The sequence below is a fragment of the Zalophus californianus genome, chromosome 2 (genome assembly GCF_009762305.2).
Source record: "Zalophus californianus isolate mZalCal1 chromosome 2, mZalCal1.pri.v2, whole genome shotgun sequence".
NCBI classification, from domain to species: Eukaryota; Metazoa; Chordata; class Mammalia; order Carnivora; family Otariidae; genus Zalophus; species Zalophus californianus.
The window spans coordinates 61,382,332-61,399,118 of record NC_045596.1 but is presented as its reverse complement, the minus strand read 5'-3'; the positions used below and the strand labels follow the sequence as shown (position 1 = coordinate 61,399,118).

Below are 16,787 nucleotides of genomic sequence, written 5' to 3'. Positions count from 1 at the left end.
TTTGTTTAATCTTCTTAGTTTATAAGAACCATACTTAAATTGGGTATTCTTGAAGGTAATATTTGAGTTAAATGCTTAGTCTGGTTGAGAATGCTTCTCCTTGGTGATTATATTTTTTCAAGAACAAAGGATAGGGTAAAAGATTTTGTTTGAGAGTCTTTTTTTTTAAGAGTACGTGTATTTTTTTTTTTTTTAAGATTTTATTTATTTGACAGAGAGAGAGACAGCTAGAGAGGGAACACAAGCAGGGGGAGTGGGGGAGGGAGAAGCAGGCTTCCCGCTGAGCAGGGAGCCTGATGCGGGGCTCGATCCCAGGACCCCGGGATCATGACCCGAGCCAAAGGCAGATGCCCAATGACTGAGCCACCCAGGCGCCCCAAGTCTTTTAATTATTTTTTAAAGATTTTATTTATCTGTCAGAGCAAGCACAAGCAGGGGGAGCAGCAGGCAGAGGGAAAGGCAGGCTTCCCGCTGAGCAGGGAGCTCCATGTGGGACTCGATCCCAGGACCCTGGGATCATGACCTGAGCCGAAGGCAGACGCTTAACCGACTGAGCCACCCAGGCGTCCTTGAGTCTCCTTTATACTAGAGTGTAGTAGTAGAGTGAGAGGCAAACAGCTGTTGATAGGTATTTAGGAATCCTAACATTCAAGAATGGAGTTTGAAAGCATTTAGTCTCATTTTTTTTCTTCATAGCTTTTTTTTAAATGTGATAAACACATAAAATTTACTACTCTATTTTTAAATGTTTGGTTCAGTAGTGTTAAGAATATCCATATTGTTGTGCAACAGATCTCCAGAACTCACTCTCCTTGTAAATCTGAAACGCTATACCTACTAAGTAACAACTCCTCCCAGCCCTTATCACCTCTACTTCCTGTTTCGATGGATTTGACTACTTTAAGATGCCTTATATAAGTGGAATTAGAGTATCTGTCTTATTGTCTCTGGCGTATTTCACTTAGCGTGATATCTTCAAGATTCATCCATGTTGTAGCATGTGCCAGAATTCCCCTTTTAAGACTAAATAATACTCTATTATATGAATGTACCACATTTTTTAAATCTGTTGATGGACATTTGTGTTGCTTTCACTTTCCTATTGTGAGTAGTGATGCTAAGAACATGGGTATGAAAATACCTCTTTGAGACATTGCTTTCAACTCTTCCCGATATACTCAGAAGTGGGACTGCCAAGGGATATGGTAGATCTATTTTTAATTTTTTTTGAGGAACCTACATCCTGTTTTCCAAGGCAGTTGGACCATTTTGCAATCCCACCAACAATTGTTTTTGGTGGGGGGAAAGACATTTATTACCAGGCTATAAATTAGGGGTGGTAGGAAGTGGGGGGGGAAGGAGCCTAGTAGTCATGTTTGCACAAGGGGTCCAGTGTCTTCAGATGCTCCCCAACACTTGTTTTCTTACGGTTTTGTTTTGTTTTTGTTTTTGTTTTTATCGTAGCCATCCCAATGGGTATGAGGTGGTATCTTATTGTGGTTTTGATTTGTGTTTCTCTGAGAGTGATGTTGAGCATCTTTTCATATGCTTGTTGGCCGTTTTTTATCATCTCTGGAGAAATGTCTACTCAAGTTCTTTTTGTAATTGAGGTATTTGATTTTTTGTGGTTGAGTTTCACCTTTGACTTTAGACAATTCTCTTTTGGCAATGCTCTAGGTCACTGTCAGTTTTCCCTTGTCTCTAGCTTTTAAGCAATGCACTGAAACTAACCAAGGTTCTGAGCCTCACCTTGAATACTTTCTTCACTTTAAGCACAACTATGGGAGCAAGAGCACGTAGCCGGGGAAGTCTGCTAGTAAAGAAGGTAACTTAATACCCACTTCCTGACACCACATGGGCTGCCTTTTTTTTTTGAGAGAGAGAGAGAGTGGGGGGGGGGCAGACTCCCCGCTGAGCAGGGAGCCCAACTTCGGGCTCGAACCCTGAGCCAAAGGCTGACTCTTAACCAGCTGAGCCACCCAGGCACCCCTTGATGGCAATTTTAAACTAACTCTCCTATTTTCTATCCCTAAGTGCCTAAAAATTATGATTTGGGAGCTTTATTTTTTACTTCGTGTGCTTCTGATAAATTTGTCTTGTTCTGTGAAGCTGTTCATGAAATGCTCATTCTTCCTCTAGTGCTTTAGTCACCAGACTTGATCCTTTGTGCACAGAACTGGAAGAGAGCCACACAAGTGAGGTCCCAGCTGTGAGCCACAGGATATGCTTGAGAAGAGCATCTCCTACTCTAAGGCTAAACTTAACTGAAGTCAACTCCTGCCTCCCTAGTGCACATTCAAAACCTATTCTGAGTAAGTATCATTCTTAGAGAAAGTCACCTTCAAATAAAAAATTTAGAAGTTTCCTATGGCCTAGACAAATTGAAAAGGCGGCACACAATAATATGAAACATCTTAATGTCACATTTCTCTTTCTCATAGAGCGGAAGAGAAACATTTAACTCCAGCAGCATTCATGAGGCAGAGGGCCTCATAAATACACATACATACCTGGACCCAGGGCCAGCCAGATAACATGGATCCTTCACAAGACCGAAGCTGTTGCTTTCCCCCAAAACCACATCCTTGAAACACAAGAAAGGCACAGCATTATGACCAACAAAGAGGCATTTAAATTTACCAAGGGGGTGGAGGTAGAAAGGAGAAGGAACATTTATTGGAGACCTACTACTTAGCGTCAGGCACCAACACAGCACTGTTGCATACTATCCACTTCACCCCCAAGGCCCCAGCAACACTGTCAACCCCAGAGCAGCGAGGACGACACAGGCCCAAAGCAGTTACCCTTGCCAAGACCCTTCCCAAGTGGCAGAGCTAGGATTTGCACCTCCGTCTGTCTCCCCAGGTGCCTCTCCTCACAAAGACGTTTTCTAAGCAGAAGTCTGATGACAGTTACCTCCAGGGTTCAAAATAACCGCTGTACTTGAAATATAATGATGAAAATTATTTCAAAGGGCCAAACTTTTGAAACAGCAATAGGGAAATATGGGAGATGACAAGGAAAATGATCGTTTATTGAATTTAGCAAAAATCTCAAATGTTCTGGGTTCTAATTAGAGAAAAGATATGAATCTGGCTTGTAATCAGGTTGAAGTATATTCCCTTCAGAAAAAAACATCTCACCCACATGTAATATCAGTAACTCTGGTAACTTTTCAGGGGTAGTCATTACTTGTTTTTGCTTTCAGTAAGGGTATATAGATTGGTTTCCTGAAAGGGTGATAGGTGAGGTGTTTTTTGTTTTTTTTGGTGAGTTTTTGATAGCATAAAATTTGGCCCATGTGAACAGGTCTTGATGAAGACAAGGATGTTGCTATTGATAATACATCTAATTTTCAATTATTTATAAATAACAGAGAAATTAAATCCATATTGATCCCTACTCTTAGTTTTAGCAACTTATTTCACCATTAATCTGTCCAAAGGGCTAACTGCTTTTCACCTTTTTTTGGGGGGGGGGTTCCAGTCAGTGGTAGAAGTACTAAAAGGCAATAAAAAAAAGAGCCAAAGGTGGTAGTAGGCGGGAAGGAAAAACAAGTGAATATTGTGAACTGCAGTTCTCCCGTATTACATTTACTGAGTCCCAGACACTGCAAAGTACCTTAAAACCCTCAAATTATGTGCCTGGAATTGTATCAGGCAACCTAGTATTCCCTCTGTGATTTAATCTATAACACTAAGGGGAGGGAGGTAACTGCAGCTCAGAGAGGTGAAGTATTTACCCACAGTTAAAGTGGAGGAGCGAGCATTCAAACCATGATGTCTTCAAAGCCCAAGATCTGTCCTTGGCATCTTCGTAAGTGAGTAGAGGCTGGGCTGGATGCAATCAGATTTGAATACTCTGAGAAAAAGGAGTTCCATGTGTCTCCGATTTGCTCAAATATCACTCTAGGGAATGGGAATTCCTGCTCTCCATGGAACCTTATGGTCCTTCTAAAATCTTTCCCCGCTCCACCCGCCTCTTGACAAGAATGTGCAATTAAGTGGGAATGCCTCTAGATCCCCTGTGAGCTCCTTGTCCACTAACAATTAAGTCTATTTTCCCATTTTCTTATTTCCTTTGAATTTCAGTATGAGAAGGAGTTTAACTTCTGCAGTCACATGAGTTGGCCCCCAGAATATCAAGCTTAAGCTGATATTTATGTGGGTGTGCACAAGATAAAGGAAGTTAGACCCACTAACAGGCCATTAAGAAAACTCTCTAAATCTGTCGATGACAATATCATTTGGACAGAAGTCCAACCTAGTACAAGCCCAAGGAGATTAATTTCTGTTGCATTTACTTGCTCTGTTTTGGGCATATATTCACTGCCAAAGAAGACTTTATACTTCTTACCAGTTTATAGAAAATAAAGTACTTAACGGCAATTTAGGAAACAGCGATGGCTATGGGAGAAATACAAGGTATATTCCAATAGATACTTGGGTAAATGTCTATTTGTGTTTGTTAGTTACCTGACTTCTGATGACTGACTTAAAAAATACCCCTGTTCTTAGTCTTCGTTAGGCATAGCAAACTTAAAACTTTATTATAAACCTAAAGTAAATTGAGTCCCAATCCTTACACTCTTGCTTTGGGTTCAGAGTTAGATATCCTGCTAACTAACTCTGTGGCCAGTGAAATATGAAGATGATAGTATTCATCTACTTTGGATATCAGTTTCCAAGTATCTGCAAAAATGAATTAGGAATCCATTTGAGAAATCTCAAATTTTTATTTAAATGTGAATAACAGTAATCAGTAAATGTTAAAATGAAATCAATTCATTGGCTTGAAGTTTTCAGATAGATATTTAACTCTTGCCTCCTCCCTCCTCCAGTCTTTTTTTATGCAAGGAGGGAGCATGGTATAGTGACTTGCAGAATCTGGAGTCAGACAGCATGGGGTCAAAAACCTCCCTCCCACTACCTTGGGCAAATTTCTCATCCTTTCTGTGTCTCAGATCCCTCATATGTAATACAGAGATAACAGTATCTACTTCTTTGCGTAGATGTGAGGATTATTTTTATGCTTATAAAACATGTAGAACAATGACTGGTGCATACATAGTAGACATTATTATTATTAGCTATTTGTACCTTCGCATTTTGTGGAAAGGTGATTCTGTTTATGCACAAGCTTGAATGGGTGCTAAATGATTTACAAGCTGCATTCTACAGAACCAAGCCTATATCCAACACTGTGGGATGAACTAAGCAATTTCCTCAGCAGTTAAATGATGTTTGTCACACCATCACATGGTGAATATCTCATATTTCAGGAACCAAGGTCTCTGTAAATACAGTGAGAACCAGAGAAACCTCTAACTCAGCATCTGGAAAAAGCAACTCCCAGCCAGGAATCTTATTTCTCCAAAGGTTTCTTTTTATAGCCTTTGCTGGATTCTAAATCTATGCAATGAATAGGTGTAAATTTCCATCTCCAAAGCAGAAATATTTGGGTATTTTCTGGCAGCTTTTTCAGGGCCCACCCATTTTAAAAAGGTTAAGTTTTCCAAAGTTTCATAGACAGTAGGAAATAGGCAAGAATTTGATGTGTCTTCAGCGCCATCACTAATATCCATTTGTTCTGCAATTACACTTTTCAAACGAAGAAGAATTAACAGAAGTAGTAAGAGGTTGCATGTTTCAGAGATAACCATCGCTGGCTAAGGAGAGGCCCAGGCCTCCTGAGTGTCTGAGCAGGTCTCAGGCTATGAGTGGTGGCAGCCTTCTGCAGTTACTTAGGTGCAAGAATGATCAATTTATATGAACAGAGAAACTGACTTCCATGTTGACCTTGTTTGGGAGGCAGAAACTGTCCTCACTAATGGCCTTCTGAAAAGGAACTGAATCCTTGTCAAAAGCTTGTAAAATCCTGCTCTATAAGCATCTGGCTGGCAGGAGCAAGGAACATTTGTTCAGGATGCCATGGAATGAGCCAGCCCCAGAAAACGACTTCATATTTTGGCTTTAACTTAGTAGGCAAACAGTTTCTGCAGGGTAACTTAATTTCTCAGAGTTCTCTAAAGCTGGGATGAGACAAATTCTTATTGAATACCTTCATTAAAGCTTAATAATGGTAAAGTCTCTAGAATTCATGCACATTAAAAAAATACAATATCCTGAAATAATAACCACAGTAATTGTGTAGAGACTAGTTTTATTTTGCTTTTTAACTAGTTCTACAAATAGGGTAGAGGACGGCTGTATGAAAAAGATGCAAGGTGAAGACCTTGCTGTGGACCAGGTCTTGGGGCAGGCAAGGTCTGGTTGCAGGTGGGAAAATGGGAGAAGGGTGCTCCAGAGCACAGTCCTGACACAATTACAATCTGGGGGCTGGTAATCTGTTTTCAGAATTTGTAGGAGCAAAGCAGCACAGATAAAGTATTTCATTTTGAAAATTTTCCCCTTCTGGCATCAAAGTCCCCAAATTAAATATCTAAATATGGTATTCTCTTTATTGAAGAGAATGTAAATAATGTTCTGTACTTTTCTAAAAGTTTTTCAAATAACATATTCAGCTGGGATTTGGAGGAATTTTGTCATTTCCCTACACCTGTGTTTTAGCTTTATTTCCCAGTTTACCAGACTTTCTCAATATTTGGGGAGAAAGCAGAGTAACATTCAGAGCCATCCAACCAATTCCCCAAGGGAGAATAATGAAATATAGTAAGAAACAAATAGCAGAATATGATTTAGTTTTTACCTAAACATTTCTGTTTTCTTTAGAGAACACAGGAAGAAAAATTAAGAAAATGTTGGGGTCGTTATGCTACTGAAGTTCATCAAACTAGCTGAAATTGTATGTTACATACATGGATTTTAAGTGTTTTAGTGGTAGGATAAGGAGTAGAAATTAGCTCTGTGCTTCATTCTGAGGGGAAGAAAATGCTTAGTGAAAGCTTATGGAGGATTGCCTCTATACAATTTTTTGCGCATTTATCCTGGAGAGAAAGTATTTCTGGGTATTTTGAAACAGAAAATATCTAGGTGGGTACAGTATTTGGTTTCAGAAGCAGTGCAGCAAAAAACTTCTCGGGCAGTAATGTCTGAATTTTTCTTTCTTTGAAGCTGTTTCTACCAACCCCAATCCTTTGTCAACACCTTACCCATCCTTCACAGCCTGGTTCAAATACCATCTCCTTCAAGAGAAGCCCTTAGATCCCCTCAGTTAGAATTAATCACTCTCCCCTCCATAGCATATTATTTATCACTGCTCCCAAAGCATTTGCTAGTCCCGTGAGTCATTTATATAGAAGCTCATCATATTCCTTGCTCAGTTGTGAACCCCAGAAAGGCATGAGCTTCACGTCCTTCTGTGTTTCCTTCAACCTCATAGTACAGTGCTTTTCATACAACACATGCTCTACAAATTCTTGCTAAATGACTGACTTCTCTGCTGGGGAAAACAGAATGCGAGAAGGCACAGTGGACGAGTGTTCTCCCCTGTGCTAACCTAGATGTAAATTCCTAATATCTTCTGAGGTGGGAAGGGAACCATGAGGTAGGCCTTTGATCTGCAGTGCACTCCCAGCAAGGAGTGACTAAGAACTAAGGCAATTAGTAGACTCCTGGGAGTTAGTGCTCAGGTTCTATTGCTTAGCTATGCTGAAATCTTCAGTGGAAAGCACTTCATAATCTTTGAATAGTTTGAAATCTTTATTAGAAAATCCTTTTATGTGAGAATTGGAAAGTCTGTGATTCTCCTATCTCACCAAAGTGGTGCACTCCAAGAATTCAGATAGGTTTGATGTGGGCAATATACTACACAGGAGAGTTGAGGCGTAATGAGATAACACAAATGTAAAGCATACCTAGCTGAGGGCCAGGAGTTTGATAGCCAATAACTTATTAGAGTCAATAATTCTTGTTTTGTAAATGTAAAAGTCAGAAACAGAGGGTGCAAAGCTAAAATCTTTTAAAAATACTGAGACAGTCTCTATTCCATGAATATAAAAAAACCAAACGGACAAAAAAGATAATCCCTAACTTTTCCTAACCATGCATTCTTGCACTGAGAGGTGGGTAACTTCCTAAAATGAAGGGTACACACACAGAGTTGTATAGATGTCTGTGTGTGTGTTTTGTGTGTCTGTATCTACATATTTGTATCTCTGTAAGGGTATCATGGCGTGGAGAAAGAAATCACTCCATGAAAACTAATGCCACCCTTCTGCATGTATCAGGAAAATTAGAGTGGGGAGAAGCGGTGGGATAGGGGAGCCTCACAAAAGTCCTGGGGCCGAAGGGCCCCATTCTGAGACCCTCTGGTTGCACATACCTGACGCTTCTTGTCTGCAGTGGGCGAGGACCGTGATCTCACATGGACAGGGACCGCCAGGACATCGGAACGCTCCAGCAGGTCCTCTGCAGACATAGACTTCCCAGCCCTCTTGGCTGCGGATCCCCACGTGGAGGGCTCCCCAGGGGCCCTGTCCACCCTCTGGGTGCTCATTGGTCCACAGTTACTAGCTCCACCGAGCTGCTCCCTTGGGGCTTGGTCCCCGCGTCGCCATTCCCCTAGGACGCGGCCTCCAGCGAAGGAGCTGCTGCGATCTCTGGGGGCCCGCGGGGACTCCCCCGCGCCCCCCACTGCTGCGGCCGGCAGGAGGACGGCCTCCCTGCGGGGCTGCAGACTGGATTCCCGCAGGGAGCAGAGACTGGAGGCTGAGGCGAGGCTGGGGCCTTCGGGCGCCGCAGGGCCAGGCTGCAGGTAGGTGCTCTGGGCGCGCTCCCGCAGCAGCCCAGGCTCCTGGAGGCTGCAGCCGGCGGCGGAGGAAGGCCGCTTGCCGGTCTTGCGCTGAATGTAGTCGGCCAGGGCGCTCTGCTGGAACTGCTTGAGCTCCGGGCCCGACAGGCTGAGCGTGGAGCAGGCCTTGCCGTCGCGCTCGAAGATGCGGCGCCGGTCCGCCACCGTGCTCTCGGGGAAACGCAGGCCCTTCCTCTGCGGGCTGGAGGGCGCCGGCTCGGCCTCCTCCGAGATCCCCACCTCGTTCATCTTCTCAGGCTCTGAGTAGGAGCGCTTCTTCTGCTCGGGGGTCAGGCGCCGGCGCGGCCCCCTTCGGGCGGCAGGGGGCGCAGGTCGGGCAGGGTCGCCCTCGGCCGGGGTCACACTGTGCCGCTCACGAGGGGTGTGCGGGGAGGCGGATGCCGCTGCCTCTGGGCTCCGCAGCCCCACGTGCGCCGAGGCGGGCCGCAGGCGCCAGGGTCTTGAAGTTGCGGGTGTCCCCAGCTCGAGGTCCCGGCGTCGAAAGGAGGTGGCCCCCAGGACCCGGGACTGCGCGTCCTTGATGCTGTTCCGGTAGGCACGACTGAAGGGGGCGTCCAGCACCGGCGACTCAGGCGTGCGGGGCCTCTCGTCCAGCCACACGGGCTCCTTCTCCGCCTCGCCAAAGAGCTGAAAGGTGCTCTGGCTGCGGAGCAACTGAGGGTCCCGCCTCGGGGGCTCACTGCCATGAAGTTGGGGGCCACGGCTGACATCGGCACCCCGCCTCAACTGCTGACCATACGGCTGCCAGGAAACCTCTCCCAGCTTTGGCTCCTCGTTTTTGAAGTGCTGCTCCCCATTGCCTATGGGTTCAGTGGATTCAGAAAAACGGACATTGGCTTTTGTCTCCTCAAAGTCATTCCCAAAAGTATTAGAAGTCGCAAGCGTCCTGTTGTTGGGCTTGTAGTTGTGGCCATAACTAGAGCTGCTCACACTTGGGGGTCTCTGGCTCCCTTGCTCTCGCTGCTCAATCTTGGAAACCTTCTCCAGCACGGAGCAGTGGGGTTTCCCATACTGAAAGCCCTGCAGAGCAGAGGTGCTGCTGGAGCTGAGCCGCCTCCTGCCCAGACTGGATGTCTGCTGGTGGGGTGGGGAGGGAAGCTCCTCATACCTTGGGTCTGAACTAGGGAAAGAGGCCAAGGCACTGGTTCTTGCCTCGGGCCTTGGATAGGAGACTGGCCTGTCCAGCTGGCTCTTGTGGTCAGGAACAGCTTTCCTTCCAGAGTCTTCTACCTTGCTGTTGACTACAGAGGTAGACCAGCCCTCCAGGTAGCCCTCCTGGGCTCCTCCTCCTAGCTCCAAGCTGCTTTGCCCTCTTAGACTCTCAGGAATGTTTTGGAGAGAGGAAAAGCCTGACTTGGTTCTGCCAAAGTTGTTCGACAGGCTCTGGCCTAGGCTTTCCCTCTCGAGCTTCTGCTGCAGGTTGGCATTGTGGTCTTCATGTAAATCACCCTCCCAAGGCTCTGAGGGCCTGGAGGACCTCTTGTCTTCACCCACTTGCCAGACCTGAGGGGATCTGAGGCTGTGATAACTAGAATATGGTTTGTTGCTGTGGGTGCTCCTTCTCTCATTGGGATGTGGGCTGTTGCCTCGGAGAGGTGTGAGCTGTCTCTGCAGGGAGGTATCCTCCTCATTTTCAGGTACTGAAGGGAAATAGACTTTGTAGGGGACACATCTGGCTAAAGTTTCAGATTTCCTCTCTCCTGGGGACACTGAATCATGTTCTAGAGGCTGGTAGAAGGCAAACCCAGGCCTGCTAGATCCATTTTGGTTCCCATTCTCATCAAAGGTAGCCATCTTGTCACAGGCTCCATGAGGAGCTCTATACCCACTCTCCTTGGCCAGTGCTGGATAGAGTGTACCGTTACTACTCACAGAAGGCTGGGGCACCTGGGCAAAGTGTGGCTCCAGACAGGGGACCGGGTAGATGCCAGTTGGCAGCAGAGGTTGGCCAGGTTGGGCCTTCTGGGGATAACTATGCTTGGGCTTCGCTGGGGGGCTGTTCTCTGGACTCTTCTCTAGCACAGTATGCAGCTGTTCCTCTATGAAGGGAGATTTCAGGGAGCCTGCGGGGTTTGCCTGAGGCCGACAGAACCGCTTCTGATCGAGGCTAGACCACGAGCTGGGTCGTTCTCGCTGCCGAAAGGCGGTATAACTGTCGCTCCGAGCTGGGGGCAGGGGTGCGCCCACTTTAGGAGGCAGGTTGGGAGTGGCAGTCTCCAAGGCACTGGGGCACTGCTGGCTCCAGGATGGGGGTGGTGCTCCCCTGCCCCGAGGAACATTATGCCATTTATCATAGCCCTGACCGTCTGCTGACGCTCGGGCCTCCCTCCCTTGGAGAAGGAGGGCTGAAGAGTTCACCTCATACTCGGCCGAGATTCCCCTCCGGGGATCATAGACTGTCTTGACATAGCGAATGTCTGCCTGCCTCATCCCTTCTAGGAGGCCACCACGAGCAGAAGTGGTGTCCATGGAGCCTGACCGCTCCCGGCTAGAGATGCCAGGGGGTGGATACTCTAGGATGCTAGAACTGGTGGAGAAGGAGCTGTACGCCGAGTCTCTCTTGTTATGGAGGTGGCTGAGCTGGTCAATGCTGCCAGTGGATTTGGCAGGGGAAAGAAGATGGCACGGTGGGTACCCCCCACTGGGCTCCAGGCTCTCCATGCTCCCCTGGGAACTGCAGTGGTCAGGGCTTCGCCTCAGATAAGCATGGTCAAAGTTGGAGAGGTCACTGGTAGAGGAGCTAGAAGAAAGGGAGACAAAGCAGTCAGCACCACTGAGCTGTTAGCATTTGGGAGGCTCACAGGCACAGGGCCCAGCTTATAAATGTACTCTTGTGCAAGATGTTTGGTTTTTGGAAGGCTGGGTGAAAAGGGCCATATTTGGGCCTTGCTCAGCTTCCTTGTGTGTTGTCACTAGGAGTAATTGCCCAACACTGTAACCTGTGTGCCTCTAATTAATCACCCGGGCTTGCAAGCGCTGGAACGGGGAGCACAGAGGAAGCCGCGTGGCCTTTGGGTAGAGGCAACGCATTGATGTGATTTGCTACATGCTGCAAGTGACATTCTGTGTGTGCCAAGAAATGAGAGGTGGGGGAGGGACGAAGAGAGGAGGAGGAGTGAGACTGCAGTTTTGTGTCTCTTAGGGCTATTTGTGGGAAGGAGGGGAGGGGCTTAGCAAGAGAGCAGGTACGGGCCTGGCTGAGCGAGACTGTGTGCACGTGTGTATGTTTTCAGTTAATCTTTCCTTTTTATGGAATTGAAGAGCTATACCCTGGCAATCTTCCTGGAATCTGAACTACTAGAGACAATGTGATTGTAGTGAGAAAGCTAAACACAAACCTGAATGAGAGAAATTCAGAGAAATGGCGAAGTCAGAAAAGGCTGACAAGAAAGGGAAGCTTTATAAGAAGTCTTAATTACAGGAGTCCATCACCTGTGGATGACTTCCCAAAGCCCGAGCAAAGCCTCCTTCAAACACTTAGAAAGGTAAGACCTCCTCCTTACACAGTCCTCCGGGTGCTTTTCAGAGCCTGCTGGGGGAAGGGGAATGATTCTCAATCCTGACACGGCATACCCCAGAGAGTTGCCTCAAAACAAAATTACTTCTAATTAGCTTTAGTTACAAATGTTAAAATATACTTCACCCAGCATGTTGGGGGGAGTGAGGGCATACGGAAAGGAGTAAGTGGTTCAAAAATCAAACAATCTCGAAACTGTTCAAATGTTTGTGACTCACCATTGTCTACAGAAGGGTAAACACTAAAACTTTTTGTTAAGCTTTTGTACTTTTAAATGAATAGGCATTTAAGCACTATTAAAATTCATGGGGCTATGATTATATTTCTGGATCTCATTTAAGTAAATACAGTGTCTTCTTGACTAAGTATAGGATAATGCTTTATGGCTGGCCTAAATCCAGGGTCTATGGCCAGAGACCGGAAGGACCATATTCTGACTCAAAACTGGCACTGGAATTCAAGGAAGACTACATTTTCAGCAGTTCACCTCAAGAATGTAATTTTTCTTTTTTAGACAAAGTCAGTTTACTGAATGGAGCCTCTCCCTTTGGGAGGGACAGGTATAAATTCAAGGGAGAAAAGAAGGAACAGCTCTTGAGCCAGCCAGACTAGAGATACCAGTCCTGGCACTCAATGGTATGGCATATGTCACTGCCAGATTTTACCCCCTTCCCCCCCGCCTTCCCAGTTCCCCTTCAAATGAAGACTGTGTTAACGTACATGACAGCTCAGTTGAGGATAATCTCGTATGACCCACTTACGCTTCCCTTTATCTCTTCTAACAGAAGATTCAGAGCTAAGGCTTCGAGTGGAAATGGGAGCCCTATAGCCCATCATGACCCTTTAGTTCACCAATTCCATGCAGGTGGTAGGCACTACTTAATCCCCAACTGCTGAGAATTTTAGCAGTCTTTCACTGAAAGGATAATTCTGATCTACTTAGGGACACACAAAAAGTCAAAGCGAAGAAATGGAATTACTGAAACTCTCACTATTGAGAGGCAAGAAGTGTCATCACTAACATCTCAAAACGTAGATGATATCTAGAAATACGAAATCACTGGTGTAAATATCTTTAGGCAGAGCAAGGGTACAATGGGTTCCATCCTGTGGCTAAAGGAAACTTAACCCACCAAACCTCAGGTGGAATGTACCATGTGAGGATGGTGACATGCTCTGGGCTACTCAGGGAGGGCCCTGTCCCTTGGGAATCCCCACTCCCAAGCTGAGTGGGGAATAGGACCAAGTGGCATGCTATGCCATCGAGTGCACTGACATCACCCTCTACGGAGTTCTTCCACCACTTTCTGGAAGTCGTCATTTTGATTATCTTTGCCATTCTTGCTTCCAAGATCGCACTTTTAATGGTAGGGAAGAAGAACTTGGGATGAGGTCTTCATTCCCTGCAACAGTTCCAGCCCACACAGACACAGCCTTACTCTCAAGGTAGGTGTGTCAAGCTTCTTATCGTGGTCTGGCTAGCTCCCAACCTCATTTTCTACTGGTCTCCTCTTGCTCACTGCGCTCCAGTGTAATGGCCTCCTTCCTGCAATGCAAACCCATGAAAGATCTTCCAATGTCTTAGGGCCTTTGTACCCACTGTTCCCACCACATGGTATGCTCTTCCCCTGATTCAAGTCTCTGCTTGAGAGAAGACTTCCTGAATGCAAGAGCATCTAAAGAGCATCTCCCCCATCCTTACCACTTGTTACTCTGCTTATTTTCTTCATATACTTACCACTACTTGACATTACCTTATATCCCTTTCATTATATGAAAGAGACTTCGACTGTGTCTGTAAGGCTTAAGATCTTAAACAAATATGACAAAATGTTCCTTTTGTGGTCGATCTACGTAGTCTTATAAAATTACTTATAATTCTTATAATATTACTCTTGTGTGTTTACATGTATTTTCTAAATACTTAAAACACAGCAAAGAGCACAAAACAAGTGTATGGAAAACATTTTCTAAAGTGCACTCATAGAACGTGGATTCCTTAGACGATGAAATGTTTGGAAAATGCCGAGCTAAATAGACTAATTCTATTTGCTATAAGACTTCTGAGTCTTTAATAAACTACTGTTCATGTGATGTTCTAAAAGGAAAATATACTGAACAGTGTTTTCTAAATTAATTTGATTCTAGAAGCTTTTTTCCAAGGAGCATCTAATGGATGATTAATCCATGGAACAGACCTTGGTCAACAAATATTATACGGTGGGGGCTTTTTCGGTCTTGTTCAGCATTATACTCCTAGTAACCATAAATCACCTGAGAGGTAGTACTGGTTCTTCAGCATTTTGATACTGTTATTTCAGCCTCCGCTGAGGGGCTGGATTACATCACTTTTCCAGATCTCTTCTGAAGAATACTTTAATACTGAGGACCGTTGTGTGAGAGTTCTGCAGGACAGCAAAAAAGACCGTGAGCCAGGTCTGACAGGAAGCCGCTGAAATCCAGATCTAAACCAGCTTGCAGGCAGTTAAAATCACTTGTCCTGTGTTTCCCTCTCCCCTAAGCTCCCTGATGCTCCAGCTTCTTCATGAGAAACAGATCCATAAACTCAGGACTGAGATTGGGCTTCTAGAACCAAAGGAAGGCTGTCAGAGGGATACCAACCAGCTGGTTTGGCGCACCAGACCACTGGATGTTACTGTGCTCCTTGGAAAGGTGCCTGGAGCACGTCTCCACCAACAGCCGCCCACGTCAGGCCCTCTGCGAGAACACAGAGTTGGGGTGAGGCGTCTGTCAGCACTGCAAGCCTGAGGTGTGGACCTAACAGTCCACAGCGTGACCTGTGCTGGCGAAGAAGAAAATCCTCAGGTCTGTAGCGCTGTGGGGAACGTGAGCTTGCCTTTGTCCTCATACCCTACGTGGTCCTTGTGCAATGGCCACGATAAGCTTGCATTAGAAGGCACAGTGATGGATCCACCTGCCTAACTCCCTGTGGAGGCTGGGACAGGGAGGCGGACACGGGCGGTGTGGACACGCAGCCTTCAGAGCGCTACACTTCTGGCACCAGCTCCACAGTTCTCCAGCGGCCAACTCTCTTGGAACTCACCATAGTGCCTGAAGGCAGCTCTTCTGAGCACCGACTGCAGCAGTCTTAACTTCTGCCCGTGTGTTTTAGGTTACAGTATGACCAGGTTTAGGGCCTCCTGGGGAGGTGAGGCGTTGGGAGGCTCCACAGGGCCCCACTGTTGAGGAGCACTCTGCTAATACACAATTGCATGTTATGTGCGTGCCGGTTTATGCCATTAACCTTGAAATTTATCATCAGGTTTCACTGTGCCTCTGATAAGTCTTCAGCCTAATTACTGTAATTGTCGTAATTATTGAGTGCTTATTACATTCCAGGAACTGCACTAAATGTTTTACATGTTTTGCTTAACCCTCACTATGATCCAATGGGATACATATTAATTTCGTCTTACAGACAAGAAAAACAAGATCAAAGAGGTTAAATGACTTGCTCAAGCTCATCTAGTAAGTAGTGAAGTTGGGATTTAAGCCCAAGTGCCTTCCCACTATGCCTTCTTTCCTTCACACTGCGGGGCCCTCCGCATCTTACCTTCCAAAGGCCCAGAGAGCGAAAGCGCGGTGCCTGGGTGCAGGCAGCACCCAGCTGGGGGGCCTGTTCTCTGAGCTCAGATGGCAAAAATAAATTCTTTCAGGGTTATTGGGAGGGACACGGGCAAGGAAGAGGAGTGTCTATAACAAGGAGGGTCGCCAGGAAATTCTTTTCTGTGGCCTGAAGCCTACCCTGATGTGCCGGGAGCCACGTCCATCAGTGAGGAGTCTAGGAATTGGCCCTTGATTTGACTGGACGTGAGAGTTAAGGGTTCCGAGTCCTGGCCTTGCCAAATGTGGAGCCACCATCTGTTAGTTAAGTAATCCTCCAGAAGTCTTGCCCCTCCCCCACCTGACCCATCAGCACCTGCATCTCATTTGCATGTAGGACCCATATGCTTTTCACCCTCCTCCCATCCCTGCCATTACCCTTATATATAAGCACTTTCAAAAAGCCTGAAGCAACAGGGTCAAACCCCCTGGCATCAGAAGATGGATTCTAATTTGCATGGATTCTGAATTCATAGTAAATGTAGGGGAGTCCTGACTGAGTAATATGTCTGGTGGTCAAGTCTGGCTTCCCTCTCAACTGTGTCAGGTCTGATTACTATAGTCAGTCCCTCCTCCCATCACACTGCAGTGGCCTTGCCTTTTTCTGACTGAACCTTGACTGATACAATGACTAGAGAAACAGAGCAAGTAGAACTAGTAGTTAGTTATATGCCATGGCTCTGACCCCTGGCTTGGATTTGAGTCTGGACTCGGGTCCTGATCAGTTGTTTGACCTTGGACAAATTAGTCTCTCCAAGCTTCAATTTCCTGTTCTGTAAAATGGGGTTAAGACTACTGTGTGTGTTTTACAGGTGCAGATGAAAGCATGTCATATCACATAATACAGTGTGCACACTGAGCAGCCCTAAGTGTG

General features: G+C 46.0%; 1 protein-coding gene across 6 annotated transcripts in view; it reads right to left on the bottom strand.

Annotated features, from left to right (window-relative positions):
• SHROOM3 (shroom family member 3) overlaps nt 1-16,787 on the bottom strand; it is a 251,686-nt gene that overhangs the window by 23,728 nt on the left and 211,171 nt on the right. For 5 of the 6 annotated variants that reach the window (XM_027598484.2, XM_027598487.2, XM_027598486.1 and 2 more), the window contains 2 exons: nt 8,284-11,512; nt 2,511-2,584 (listed from right to left, as the gene is read on the bottom strand). In XM_027598484.2, coding sequence (XP_027454285.2) covers nt 2,511-2,584; nt 8,284-11,512 — 3,303 coding nt within the window. Of the gene's footprint in view, nt 1-2,510; nt 2,585-8,283; nt 11,513-14,563; nt 14,675-16,787 lie in introns of those variants that run through there. The other variant, XM_027598489.2, reaches the window with a different exon arrangement.